General features: G+C 37.7%; 1 protein-coding gene across 2 annotated transcripts in view; it reads left to right on the forward strand.

The window, feature by feature from the left end:
* The first annotated feature begins 201 nt into the window (after positions 1-201).
* The window catches only part of GLRA2 (glycine receptor alpha 2), a 124,737-nt gene continuing 110,304 nt past the window's right edge, over positions 202-14,634 (forward strand). For both annotated transcript variants that reach the window (XM_065641219.1, XM_065641213.1), the window contains exons 1-2: positions 202-269; positions 2,424-2,557. In XM_065641219.1, the coding sequence (XP_065497291.1) occupies positions 202-269; positions 2,424-2,557 (202 nt within the window). The remainder of the gene's footprint in view (positions 270-2,423; positions 2,558-14,634) is intronic.

A 14,634-nucleotide genomic window follows, 5' to 3' on the forward strand; every position in this document is an offset into this window, starting at 1 on the left:
TTGACCTGACCATGATTCCAAGGACTGACACTTCTTTTTTACCCCCAGTTTGTAGAGATCCAGACCTTCTCTTCCTGATTGTCAAGAAAACTAAATTATTGTTGAATCTGGGAATCTAGGCAGCACCAGCTTACTTTTTCCCTGCATCTCTCTGGAATAATTTCTGGGATATTTTCCAAATCATCACAGAAAGCAGAAGGAATGAACCGGCAGATAGTGAAAATTTTGACAACCTTGTTTGCATTTTTCTTAGAGACAAACAACTTCAGGTAGGTGATACAACTCTATGTGATGATTTTTGTCAAAAGCTTGTGGACATCATAACTATAAGGGTGCTACGTCACATTAACCTAGTTTGTTTGCTATATTTGAGAGTATTTAATGTTCATTCTATATAGGCTATCCCTTTTACACTCAGAGACTCGTTGCTTGGTAACAAACACACACACACACACACACACACACAATCTCAAATTTGGGTGATATATTTTCCATTTCTCTAATTCAAAGACATGCTTTTTCACTGAGTATCAATATAGCTAAAAAGATTTTCTTCAGTTTTACTTCGAAAACGCAAATTCTCTGCTCCCACCAGAGGTTGTTTCGGAAGTTGCTTTGGTTCCCTCGTCTTCAAGCTATGGAAATGATTGAATCAGTTTTGTCAAGGTTGTAGCTATTTTTGACTAGAGAACCAGTCCTCTGATTTTGGGAAAACCCTGGATGAGACTGGTATTGTCCTCACTTAAAGTACCAGTACATATGATTGTTGTGGGGTTTTTTTTAACATTTTATGAGCTTTTGCTTCAGCTATTTACTTTTGTGATGCAAAGCAAACAGGTCAGTCTTACTAACCAAAACATTATTTTACTCATATTCATAATTATACTGTATGCTGCTGTGTATCTGCATGTACACATATAAAGTGTTTTTATATGAGCAATGAGATGTATATACAGTGACAGAGTGAAATAGTGTTTATATTCATGAGTCTGTGATCACAACACAACTCATAGCTAGTGGGCTCTAAAAGAAAACAGAAGTAATTTGTACGGAAACATCCCAAATAAGCACACTAGATTAATTTTCCATTTTTTCTTTTTATCTTAACTGAGTGGTTTAAGTATTTAAGTGGGGAATATCATCTATTATGTATTAAAAATTAAAGACATTTTGTAGTGGTACCATGTCATTCACAGAAGCAAAAAGAAGCAACCGCCCTCTGTAAATGTAACCTGAAAAAACGTGGGGAACCATACAATAAGAATTTACTATCACCTTGCCTTTTAAAAATTCTGGTGCTCTCGTAAAGGGATAAAGGATTTGATATTTGCTTCTCATTTCAGATGCTCACATGTCTATCTGATTTGTTTATGCTTGTATAAAACCCCCATGAAACACTCCTGAAACTAAGTGGTTCCCCTTGGGCGAATATTTAAACAGAGAGTGGTTAAGAAGTCACAGTCATAGAATTATTTTTAATACAGCTCAAAGATAATGTTGAAACAGATACCATGAAATTGGTTATTGAACAATCAAGATAATGCTTTGTGATGAAATCTGTGCCCCTGAACACCAAGTATGACTATTTCATTCTAGTTTCCTTTTCCTTAGGGAACAACCATGGGGAACTCCTAAATTCTCTCTCTCTGCAATATTTAATGTGCTTGAAATACATAATATGCTATGTGCAAAGCATTTCATATGCATGATATGGTACCAGAAGTTTGCTCTTAAATCCTGAAAACAGAGATGTGTTCCAAGAGCTTACATATAAATACCAGCTGGTGATAATATTAACGAATTTTATTACTCAGTGTTCATTGGTAAAAAAATCCGAACATCCGATGTGACTGACTCTGAAACCCTGTTGCCATGCTGGGGAAGAATCCAGAAATTCATTACCGTGATTTAAATCTTTTTTTCGGTAGCATCTGTAAAAAACATTTTTTTTCATCTATATCCTTCCTGACATTAACAAAACCAATATTTTTCCCCTTTGCTTGGTGAGTGTTGCAGCTGTTGTTTGGAAGTTCAGGACCACCTTAAACTGGTGCTAACATGTAGTTTTAACAGCATACATGTAGTTAGAACAGTGAAATGAAGTAAGATATCAAAGTCCCTTTGAGATTGCTCTACACATTAGGATAAAGAGTAAATTGAATCTTCTAAAGCCTTAAAGCTGCAATGAATTTCTTTTTAAAGCTAAGGATTTTTCTAAATAACTAATTGCGGCCACGCACAGTACCTTAAGTTAATTTTTATTTACAGGATAAAGTTTTCAGTTGAAAAATAGACTATATTGCTCTATAAAAATATTGTTACATTCACTGAGTTGAGACAATTTATTTAGTGCTATGATTTCTCCATGACTTGAATACAACACAAGTGAAATATTAGCTAATGGTGGCTAATAATTTATTTAGGACGACATTCTGTAAAGAACATGATTCAAGATCTGGAAAATCCCCCTCACAGACCCTGTCTCCTTCAGATTTTTTGGACAAATTGATGGGAAGAACGTCGGGGTATGATGCTAGAATCAGACCAAATTTTAAAGGTAAGTTTTTTTAAGACTTCTGGTTAATTATTCAATTATATTTGGGGCAAATTATAGATTTGAGGGGTTTACCTCTGGGTTCTGATTCTCTTTTCAATAACTTAGTTTTCCAGTGTGATAGTGTCACAGAGATCACTTGATCCATGTGGTCTAGAAGAGTAGTGTAGGTAATAAGGGTCCAAGGCTTGAAAACCTTCTTTTCACATGACAATAGTGTTTAGCTGTCAGAGGCTGCTTCCGAAGACCTTACTAGTTCGATGTAGTAAACAGGATTCCAAGTTCCACACTAAAAGCTATTGAGAAGGCTTGTTCCTGAAATTTTTAAGCCATGAAGACAATATCTTTAACAGTTGCATACTGAACTGTTGTCTTCTTTACAGTAGTGTCTGAAGAAAAGGTCTATGCTTCTGTTCAACTTGAAGTAAAACCTTCTTCCCTAAAGTAGGAATATAAGACTAAAGGTATGCACACAGCAAATTTTAGCTTGTGAATGCTGACTGAATGATAAGAACCAGTTTCTAGGGATACCTAGAAAATATAAAATCCGTATTATGTTTATTGCTTGCATGACCCGCCCCCCCCTTTTCTTCCAAAATTTGGACTGAATTGAGGAGTCACCACCACCACTCCAGCACAAAGAAGGCTGTGGACTGGAGACTTCTTTTGCAAGCATTACTATTCACAAGTTTCCTTGCTGTAGTCCTATAAATCCCTATGGAAGCGAGCAGAGAATGTCTTATGGCTTTGAATAAAGGGACTTGGCAGAGAAGTTTTGGTTGCAAATATTTAACATTTCTGAAGAGCCCTGCAATTCCACCAAAACTGTCTCTTCCGTGCCAATTTAAAGCTCAGAATGTGGTTTTACTTTGAAAATTGATAACAAATCTGATGCCAATGTACATTTGCACTCATCTCTTGGCTTTGGTCACTGAAATGCATGTCCTCTTTTATTGAACCTTGTTAGCAGTGCTGTGAAAGTTGATAACGACTGGAAAAAACAATAATTTCCTTGCCAGTGAATGAACTGCTAGGAAAGAAGAAGTTTGCATGCCAATGAGAAAAGTGTTTAAATTTACATCAAAGATTAGTTTCTTCTTTCTATTCCACACGTGCAAATTACAAGATTTGGAACAAAGCACTTTTTTGACTGCTTCCCATGCCTGAGTGAGGAAGACACTAGTACGGCTTTCAGATCCAAGGCTTGAAAACTGATCAGTTATAAAAACTCAAGTCAGGGAAGTCTTAAGTTTTAATTTCAGAACAGTTTTCAAAGTGCTTATTGAGTTCCTGAACCAGAGTCCATGTTAGCTTGTAGTAAGTAACGTTGTATTAAGTTCTCACATTTGTGTGTTTGCATGAGTATAAGTGAATTTTTGGAGAATACAAATGAAGGCAGAAATGGATAAACTGAGTAAGGTAGCAACCACTAAGAACTTATTCCTGCCCTTTATATGGTACAAGCACTAAAAGAAGACTTCTGCTTCATCTCTTGCAGTTTAGATAAAACCAGGAATAGTCCCTGTACATAGGACAACTTAAAGAGAACTCTTTATTGTTCCCCAGTATGTGTCTAAAAACATTTAATGAAAAACACAGGAGGAGACAGATTCACAGCTTTGCTGCCCTGATGTTCAGGCAGGTAGAGCAGGTGTGGAGTGCACCATGTTGTATGGTCCGTGCTGAGCTGTTTGACAGGCACCACTCCTGTCCAAGTCCCATGGTTTCCTTGGTTCCCAAAGTGAAGTTGCTGCCTGACAACATCTACGAATCCTTAATGGCAAAGAATCTGCCATTTCTTAATTTTGATTTTTTTAATTAAGTCACTTTCCAGAGCAGGATGATACTTTGCAGCAGTTTGAATGGATAAATAGATCTTCAGAGTTTTTTTTCATAACTTCTTATCTCCGAGCTCTCCTGGAGTTCTCAGTCTTCTGGTCAGGGGTCTGAAAGGCTTTCTTGTTCTTTGCTATGTTCATTTGAAAAGTATTTTGTATCTCAGAGTTCAGAACTAGAGAGTGAAGTCATGCAGTTTTGAACTTTACATCACTGGTCAAAACCTTGCCAGCTGATAACCATTTTTGTTTGTCAGCATGATGCACACTCATGTTCTAGTTACCCATGCCTTGTTCACTTAAAAAAAAATTTCAAAATACTTATTGTTTTATATTGCATATTTCTTTTCCTATTAAAGAATAAGAAGTACAGCTGCAAAGAGGTCAAAATAAATTTATCTTCCATGGAGTCAAGTTATATAAAGATATTTTTATACTGAGACTATTGCAACTATAGTACAAATTGTTTCAGTTTCTAACATTCATTAATGTATTTGAAATAGTTTTGGGGCTATGGGCTATTGTAGAACACTGATATTTTAAATCATATAAATAGATGGATGTCTGAAATGTGGAATGATTACCTAATTTATAACACTTTATATATTTTGATGCAAGAACTTTTAAGCACAAAAGAGGTCTGCAGGAACAGTAGTTTAAATTAGGGACCTACTACCTGGCTTTGTATGTAATCTGGGGTTAATTTTCATTTCCTCTGTTTCACAAAAGATGTTGTGGATCAAGATAGTTGTGCCATTACTCATACAGTTGTCTAGCTTTTCTGCTTTAGACCAGTTAGATTGTTTTCTCTGAGTCCACCGTAGGCATTTTAAAGTATCAGAAAAGTCTGATTTCATGGAAAAGCAACAAAGTAGAACCCATTTATCTTATACCACTGATTACGCAATAATTAAATAGACTTTTATGACTAGTCTTACTTACTGGAAAACAGCAGCTCTTTGATTAATTTGTGGAATAAAGGATACACATTCTAAAGAGAGAGGAAAATTCTGCTTACTGGAACAAGGTGTTTTATACAGATAAACTATTTCATCATTAGTTACTGCTTCTCCCTAACTTGCTTTTGTGAATTAGAAAATTCGGGAAGATAGTGGGAGAGCAGCAGGTGAATATTAAAAACTTTAGACATCAACAACAGTTTTGGTATGTTGGTTTTTTTTTAAAGATCCTTTCTTTTTTTATATTTCTGTCTTACACAATCATTTGAAAGCAGAGGAGCAGACTTCTGGCTCTTCTTGACACACCAACCGATCAGTTACAAAATGACGAAGCACTGAGAGGGACTATCCCTCTGATGAACAGCCAGAGAGAAGTGGCAGAGTGACAGCTCTCAGAATTGCCTTCCTTTAATCACTGTCTGTCAGATACTTAATGCATACTTTTTCATCTTACACTTATCTTTTATTGAATTTGAATTGGCTAATAATTTGTGTAAGAACGTAGAGCGGAATACTTTTAAATGTAAATGTGAAGACTCCAATCTAATACTAAATGAAGTCCCTGAGAGTCTTTCTGTTGACAGCAAACATACACTCGTCCTATGAGTTGATTTGCTGTTTCTTCTTTAATTGTAAAATCATTTGAGCATGGTTTCTGTAAAATAATAAAAAGTGAAACCTGTATGGTGTGCATTTTACCTGATTAATATTAATATTATATTTTTAATAGTAAAAACCACCACCAACAAATCAGAGTACTTTCTGCACTGCTCGCTTTGTGTTCATCGAGAAAACCGGAAATAACAGAATAGGGCACCTGTGTTATAGAACTAGCCAAGAATGTGCTTTCTTACTTGTAGAAACCAGGGATGGTGAAGTGATGTCTTAGATTAGTACATATTCAACTCAAGCTCCCTCAAGAGCACCCCGTGCAATGCCATGATACAAAGGATCAATCTACAATCTAATCACAACATGAGATGCGGTGCTAATGGAAAGTCAACTTGAATTTAAAATTTTCTAGCAGATGTTGACCTTCAGAGGCTACTAAATTATTTCCACTTTTTCAAACCACTTCAAATCTAAACATAAGCTAGATGATATCAGGTAGAGAAAACTATTGATTTATAGGCACTACTATATCTTTCATGTGAAATATTTTTGGTATATTCTGGCTGCCATGCGCTGGGTGGAGAGAAGGTGAGTTCATCACCAAGAACTCCCAAATTGTGTTATCCTCTGGTTTGGAAAACATTTACAATGAAGGCAACGGTGATTTTCTTTTGTATTGGGTTTAATTCTACGTTTTAAATACATTCTTACCCATTAAGTCCTTATTTGCTAAAGGATATTCTGATTTTTATGGAGTTACGTAGAGCCATGCAGCAACAGTGCCCATTAACGTTACTCTCATCACTGGATGGTGCAATGAAGTGTGAATCAGCTTGTTCAAAAGCTGCTGCTTCTGAACTCAGAGAAGTCTTGTTAGAGGGATGCAGTTTGGGGGTGTAGTGGCTGTAGTTGTAAAAGATAGTTGTAAAGCAGTGTGTTGCCATTTTCATGCTGAGTCAGTGGGTTTATATCTGAATAATAAACACATGGGCTACGTAATTTACTGAAAATTAGCTTGACAACTGTTACAGGAAATGGCTTATGTACTTTAATACTTTAACTCCTTGGCAGCAAAGGTCAGTTTTTCCCATATGTTCAAGCCCATTGCTTACTTACTTGGCCCCTGAATTGGCCAGTAATGAAATGCTTAAAAAAACATGAATGGAAAACACTGAATGATATTCAAGAGTGAAATTAATGGCACCAGGCTTAAGAAATAAAAGCAGCTTGCATGTATGTGCTAAGTAGAAGCACCGTGTGCAGAAGTAAGCCTTAATCTAGACATGACACTTCACAACAAATAGCAGTTCGAAAAACAACCTGTAAATACATATAAAAGTTGGAAAATATACATAAGCTAGGCTGAAGAGCTGCAGAGGTTTCTTCTCCAGTGATTAACAACCAAAGCTGGACTACAGTTCTTAACAGCTACTGGCCGTGAAATCAGACGCAGCAGGGATCCCGTACTGGGTTGTTTTCCACACAGTTTGAGCCTCAAAGGGCTGCATCCCACAGAGACTCAAATTCCATCCAGACACGATAGCTATTGGTGCATTCCCATTGGAGGGCATGGGCTGAAGAATCATTGTAGGAGGAAAGAGATTTTTGGATGTGGTCAGGTCATTGTACTCCCTAAGTATAGGCTGCTTGAGATGTGCAAGCATCCATTGTCAGGGAGGTATGCTTCTGATTTATTTTCTACCTTGAAACACAGACAAAGCTGTGTATATGCATCTCACTGCAGTTAGGTGCTGCACAAGGATCCTTACCCACAGGATATTGAGTTCATTTGGTTTTGTTTTCTTTTTCTTGAACTACAAAAAGGTAGCTAAGGAAATCACGTTCAGCCCTTGCCCTAGGTATGTACATTTTCATGCAGAAACATTTTCACTGCAATTAGGCAAGGATCCTTTTAATTGTGTTTCTTTTAAAATCACTGGTAAAGAGAGATATAGAATTGTCCATCTTCTCTTCTTTCTTTAATTTCAGGTTCTATCCCAGAATATGAATAAGCTGGGAGAGTTGCATGGTTAGTTAGGTTATGTCTGGGCTTCTAGACAAATGGGTCCAGACAGCAAGCTCAAGCAGACCCTCTGATTATCTACGCTGCTTAGCTGTTTGCTCATTCCCTGGATCTTTTTCTGAGCTTCCTGCAGGCAGATCCTTCCGAAGCCAGTCAGAAGGGCTGTGAGCATGCAGCAGTGTAAGTACAAGCCAACCAGTGCCACTTAGCATCCAAGCTGAGGATGTCTCTGCTCTTCTTTTTGATTTAAAAGGTTAGCCACAGTGATCCATATCATATTTCTCTGTTGCCTTTATTCAGAACCAGTGATTTAATTAAGATATATCAATGGATTTAGCTGTTGTTATGGAATATTCATCTGCTGCTGCATAAACTACTAAGGGAATTTATGAAAAACAAATGTCAAAGCAGAGCTGAAGACCTTTGATGTCAAAACAGGAGACACTGTTGTTCCGATTGTGTTCTAATTTAATGGTATTGTTTTCATCAAATCCAGTATAATGCTTAGATTTAATTTTTCTATACAGTTGAAATCAATGCCTTAGGGTCACTCATTAAACATCTTGTGTTTCGGCTGTTTTAGAAAATATGCAATTTGTATATAGAATGTATAAAAACATGTACACTTAATTTACTATACTCATTTATCAACCGCAAATCTGTTACATACAGTGATATAGTAACTAGGATTATGTATACATAAAGCAGAAATGTGTGGTTTTATTAGACAGACTCGTTATATTCTTTTTTCCCCTCTGGAAATATGAATATAAATCTCTGATTAAGTCATCAGAAAATGTATGTTAGATGGTTCAGCTTCCAAATATGCATTTCACAATGTTTTACAGAAATGAATGATTTTAAGAGTCTGCTGAGAAGAACTCCCCCAAATGATGGAGACTGGGCTGCATGGGGTCTGATACAGCTTTAAGATTAAGGGTACACAGTGTCTGGCATGACCAGTGACCCATCAATGTCATAAACACCAAGTCCATGGTTAAAAGTAAAAATGTGCAGAAATATAAAGGCTCCGATTCTGGAAAGTTCATGAGAGAGAAGTGCCATTCACCAAGTGTTCAGTTACTTATGAGGGATAACTTAGAGCAGCCTACGGGCTTATCTGAACTGTGCCAACTACCAACAATCCTCAAGTACTGCAAGGGCATGAAGGCACATTGATTGCTCCTTATGCCTCAGCTATGCTCCTTATGTCAGTAGCTGGGAAGAATGAAATCATAAAGGCTTCATGAGCCCATAAAAGAAAGAATCTTTTAAAACAGGACTTAGATGGAGCATAAGTCCACAAGCAAACAACCCCCCTGGAAATCTCCCATCCACCTGCTGTGTAAAGCTAAAGGGATTCCTCTCAGGGTGGATCTGTGACCACTTATAAAAATAAACCGCAAACACAAAACAGGGTCTATGGGTGGCCTGCTTTCTTCTGCAATATATAGAAGATTTTTAGTCCGGTTTCCGCTCAGTTTAAAGGGTTCAGTGTCTGAGCCAAAGGACTATAAATGATTCTGAGTGGCACATTTTGCAGCAAAGAACTCAGACTTCACTAAGCCAGGGAGAAAATACAAGGTGAACACCTCTTTTCAATCTTGCAATGTAGCTGCTTGTCTGAGTAGGGAGAGCCTTTACCTTAGACCATTTTGATGAGATTCACAGAAGCAATTTGTAGCCATTACAGCTTAGGAGCAGCTGATGTAACTTAGAGAAAACATTGTAAGAACAAAACTCAGAGCAAACACTTCTCTCACTCTTCTAGATAATTGCCCCAAATGTGCATGAGTACACTTCCTCTTTCTCCAAACGTATCCTGAGTGCTTTGCTGCACAACTTGCTAGGTTCAGTAGGCTATCCACACCTACCAAATATTTTTAAAAGTGACCATAGCTGCCCTTTAGGGTGAATCCCATCTCCTCTGTTTAGGAGACACTGAGAGATAGGTCACTCTGTTTTCCAAGGAGCCCATAGCTTTGTAGCACAGGAGGTGAAAATTTGCATACCTTCAATCTGACACAATCATAGAAGATCCTAGAAAAGCCTTTTTTTTTTTTTCCTGAAAACTCTCAATGTTTTGTTATTTGCTGCAAAATTGGCTGTGTTTTAGAAGGAAAGACTAAGATCCTTGACTGATTTTTCAAACTAAGTTTGTATGCGTTGACTTGGTGAAGAATGGTCTGAGCAGTGGATCCTGAATGAGGTACCTCCACCTTGATGAAAAGCAGGGTTTCAGGAGGACCCCAAAGAGTCCATTGCAAATGATTTAGAGTAACTATTTGAGTAATCTCTGCAACATGCTCTGCTCATGGACTGTGTAAGGGCCTTAGCATTTCTCCTCAAGGGCCTGGGTGTTTTGGACCAAAGCATCAGACATTGCAATTCCTTCTACCTGTCATGGAGCTGAGATCTTTTTGGTTATAGCAAACAGTGGGCTGTCCAAGGAAGCACAGTAGTGGTGCGATGCTCTTCTCCAAAAGCTAATAACCCCTAACTCTGTGTTTCTGTGTGTCTAAAGCCCAAGACTGCACGGAAGCAACTGGGCACATCTGTGAATAGCTGAATTGTGGATACTTTCCATTAAACAATAGTAACTGATACTCAATTGATACGTGGCATGAACAAACTCATTCTTTTGCCATCCCAGAAACATGACTATGGGTTATCTCCCCCACTTTCATACTTGGGGAAATGTAGCTGAGAGAGGCTAAATGCTTTCCTTAAACAAGCATAGTTAGTCAGGGAAAACAAAGGATTAAAATTTATCAGATCGATATTATGTTGGGCTGATTCTAATGACTACATTCCCAATATGTGCTGTCTTTGTTTTAGGCTATAAAACTGTCTTACCAGGATTGTTCTTTCTTTTTGTGCTGTTTACTGTGTCTAATAAAGAATTAGTCCTAAATAATAAATAAACAACAGTAACGCTTTGGCTGGGTGTTACTATAAACTCACACCGCAATTTAAAGCAGTTGTTGAAGAGATTCATGCAAATTACATGCACAGGGCCAAAGTAGGAATGTATATTAAGACTCCCTTTTTTTTTTTCAGAAGTGAATGTAGCCTGTTACCTCTGCATAAATGCATGCACCTTCTGCCATGACAAACTAAAATGAAGATATGGCCACTCCATATAAGAGTTTCAGACTGCAGCAATTTTCTTTTCCAGGCAGTGATATCTCATGACATTTGAGCAGTCTGAGATGTTAGAAGCCTTTGGTCAGTCTGGTTATAGGAGCCATCATAAAAATAAACATCTGGAGAATTTTGCAACTCTTTGGCTCTATACTCCTGAGAATAATTTTGCACCTCTTGGGCTCAATACCCCTGAGAATATTGGTTTTGTCACACTCCCAAGGTGTGTTTTGTGTGAGGTAAAGCACACACAATCTGTTAAAAACAAATTTTAACTATTTTTTTTAATTCTTTTTTATAAAATAAACTTTGATTTATCAAAGTTATAAATAATTAGGGACAGATTCAATTTGGGCTAATAAGTTTCTCAGTGTGGATATAGTCTCATTTAGATGACTTTGTAGAAGACTCTTACTCAGCATGACTATTTGTAGTAGAAACCAGAAAAAGACCTGATGCCCTGACCCTGCAACAGGCTTTATGTCAGCAGAGATCTGAGCTGATGTGAAAGCCATGTAATGCTCCTCACAGCAATGCAGTGAGCTTCCCACATCAGAGCTGGTTTGATATTGACGAAAAAACTAAGCCAGTCAGTTTATAAAATGTTTATTTTCTAGGCTGTTGAAGAATTCTCATTCCCTCTCCCATTCTTCCAGCCATTTTATATAGAGGAAGAACTGAGAAAAATACTGGTAAAAGACACGCAAGAAGTGCCTTAAGGATGTCTTGCAGTTAAAAGACAGATCCTTTTTGGTATTCAGGATGTGAGAGACCATATAGGAGGTTCCCAAAGGCAGGAGGGGTATGTGAAGGGGAGGGATAGGACACTGAGCTAAACATGCAACAGATGAGCTGATAGGAGCATTGAAGCTGAGAGTCAGGAGGGAGGAATCAATTTCAAAGCAATGTTCAGTGCAGATTATATGGAAATGAGTTGAACTACTAGGAAGTAAAATATGGGAAAGGTATGAAAACAAAAGGAAAATGTTCTTTTCCTTAGCGATAGATGTCATAAGTATATGGGTCTGTGTGTCTCCAACCAGTTGAAGATTGCCACCCATACCAGGTCCTGACTGTTTCTGTTGTCATTTGTCCCTATACCTGAGCCATTCCATTTGTTTAAATCCCATTGTTCATCTGTGTCCCATGTATCATTTGGTGTATAATTCCCTAGCAGCCATAAATCAATGTCTGCTCAGTAATGTTAGCTGCCCAAATGTTCTTGAATTCTTCAAGTCTTGCATATGCCTTCTGACAGTAAAACAAAGGACACCATGGAGACATTAAGGGAAAAGTTGGCAGAATTATGAAATAAAGTGAATGTCCGAACTCAGAGGAACAAAACCCAAACAAACAAAAAAAACAACAACAGAAAACCAAACCAAACCAAACCAAACCAAAAAACCCACAAAACCCCCCACAAAACAAAACAAAAAAGGAATTAAAACTGATTCTGAGGCCTCTGTGTGGTCACAGAGAGAACTATTGACCAAGCCCCATGTTTGAGACTGTACTTATTGACGCTTATAACTGAGCTTCCATTAATTTCTGTAACACAAGATCGGAAACACAAAGAAGGAAAAAAGTAAGAAAAATTTAGAGAGAAAAGAACAAATTACCTCTAAAAAAATTATTATTATTATTAAATGTTTTGAGGTGAATATGCTGAGCAGAATGAAACTTAATTCTGACTGAAAGTAGAAGCCTATGCAGGTTGATATAATTTCAATATTATTATTAATACTTTTCTTTTTTCATTAAGTAGGTGTTCCCTCCTGCCTTCTCTTCTCAGTGAATATTTTTTATCTTGTGGTTCCATGCAGTGTTTTAGATGACTTGGCTACACTGACTTTGTAAAACATTATTAAAAATAAGATTACCCAGGAGGAGTTTGACTGACCCTACACAAGAGTGCAGATCTCATAACTAGACCTGTAATACCATCTTTTGTTTAACCACATTCAGGAATGTCCCAGACATCTGCACACATTATACCAATCATCAGTGAAGAGTTCTGTCTTCATTAATGCAAAGCAACCAAGCAGTTTCTCAGAATCAGGTGTGAAGAGCATCTGATACCTGCTCCCAGTGATGCTGAGAGCCTCTATCTTTCCATTTGCTCACTTTAGTGAGCATTGTTTTGTGATAAGAAAAGAAGTAGGTGCCTGGATCTTTTCATGTAATAAGAAAAGCAAACACTTCATTTTCCCCAAATACTGCCCTGTGCTCTATTGCATTGGAAGAAGAAAGACTTCAGAAACAGTTGCCTTGCAGTGAGGTGCTTATTATGTTTTGGGATGGAGACATTTGAAAGAAGAGTGGAGAGCTCAGAAAGAAAAAATATAGTTTGATGGTCACATGAAGAATTAAAGCATGTATTTGAATATTTGAAAAGTTGACATGAGTACTAAGTAACTTTGCACTGTAGGCTTATAATTCCAATGGGAAGTTTCCAGTTGTTGATTTCTGATTCACTGTTTTTAAAATTTATTCCCACAGACTCATTTGCACATGGAAGGCTCTGGCACTGGCTACACTCACAAGCGTGACTGAGGCTTACGTAGAAATATCTGAGTTAGCTTTCAAGTAATTTGCTCAGAGGTGCTCTGTGCCACACAGAGATGATACAGAGCTCAGCACAAGGTATAACACCTGAGGCTAATGGCCTCCAGTGAATTCCAGCCTGCCACGACTACCTTGGTAGCAGCCCTCAAACTACCTACATGAAAGCCAACTCCAGTGCAATTGCACAATCCATTGTGACTGCTGTGGCTATATATTCTTCATAGACTGGCTCAGGTTAGCTGTGTAAATCAGGAGCATGTCAACTGTTTTAAAGGGCTTTTCATTTCTGAGCTCCTGGTTTGTGGAGTGAAACAAAATAGTGCCTGAAAATTGTTCTTATGCAGTGTCTGTTAGATAACCTATGTGGAAATGTCCCACTGCACCCCAGAGCTGACAGTAATATATGTTTCTGTTATCAGCCTCAGCAGAAAAAGGCAAGGAAGAATGAACACGTTATATAGACTATCTGGCAATGCCAAATGGGGAACTGAAGAGGTTTTGTAATGTGAGACTTACCTTCCAGATTTGGGTCTGTGGACAGAGGCGTTCGCTGAATGTGAAGCATGCCAATCCAAAAATTTTCACAAATGCATTAAGCCACAAAAAAGTGCATATTAGCAGGGATTCTCCTCCATGAAAAGTTGATAGGATTTTACTGGCATGGCTCCTGCCACATTCAGCAATGGTCCAACAGATGAAAACTCACGTACCACTTCAGAAATTGATTACTCACTGTTTGACCTCAGACTGTGTCAATGTATATATATAGATGGCTTTAGCTGTACTTACTCCAGAGATATTTTCTTTATGTGACTCATTCTGTAATCACCTCGATCTGACAATCACTGGAGTATTTGTCTTTTGACTCCTCAGTGGTATTTTGCTGAAGAAGAGCTTTCAGTTTTGGAAAGGGACATGCCCATTTTATATCCAGGTCATTTC

The sequence above is a fragment of the Caloenas nicobarica genome, chromosome 1 (genome assembly GCF_036013445.1).
Source record: "Caloenas nicobarica isolate bCalNic1 chromosome 1, bCalNic1.hap1, whole genome shotgun sequence".
Classification (NCBI taxonomy): Eukaryota; Metazoa; Chordata; class Aves; order Columbiformes; family Columbidae; genus Caloenas; species Caloenas nicobarica.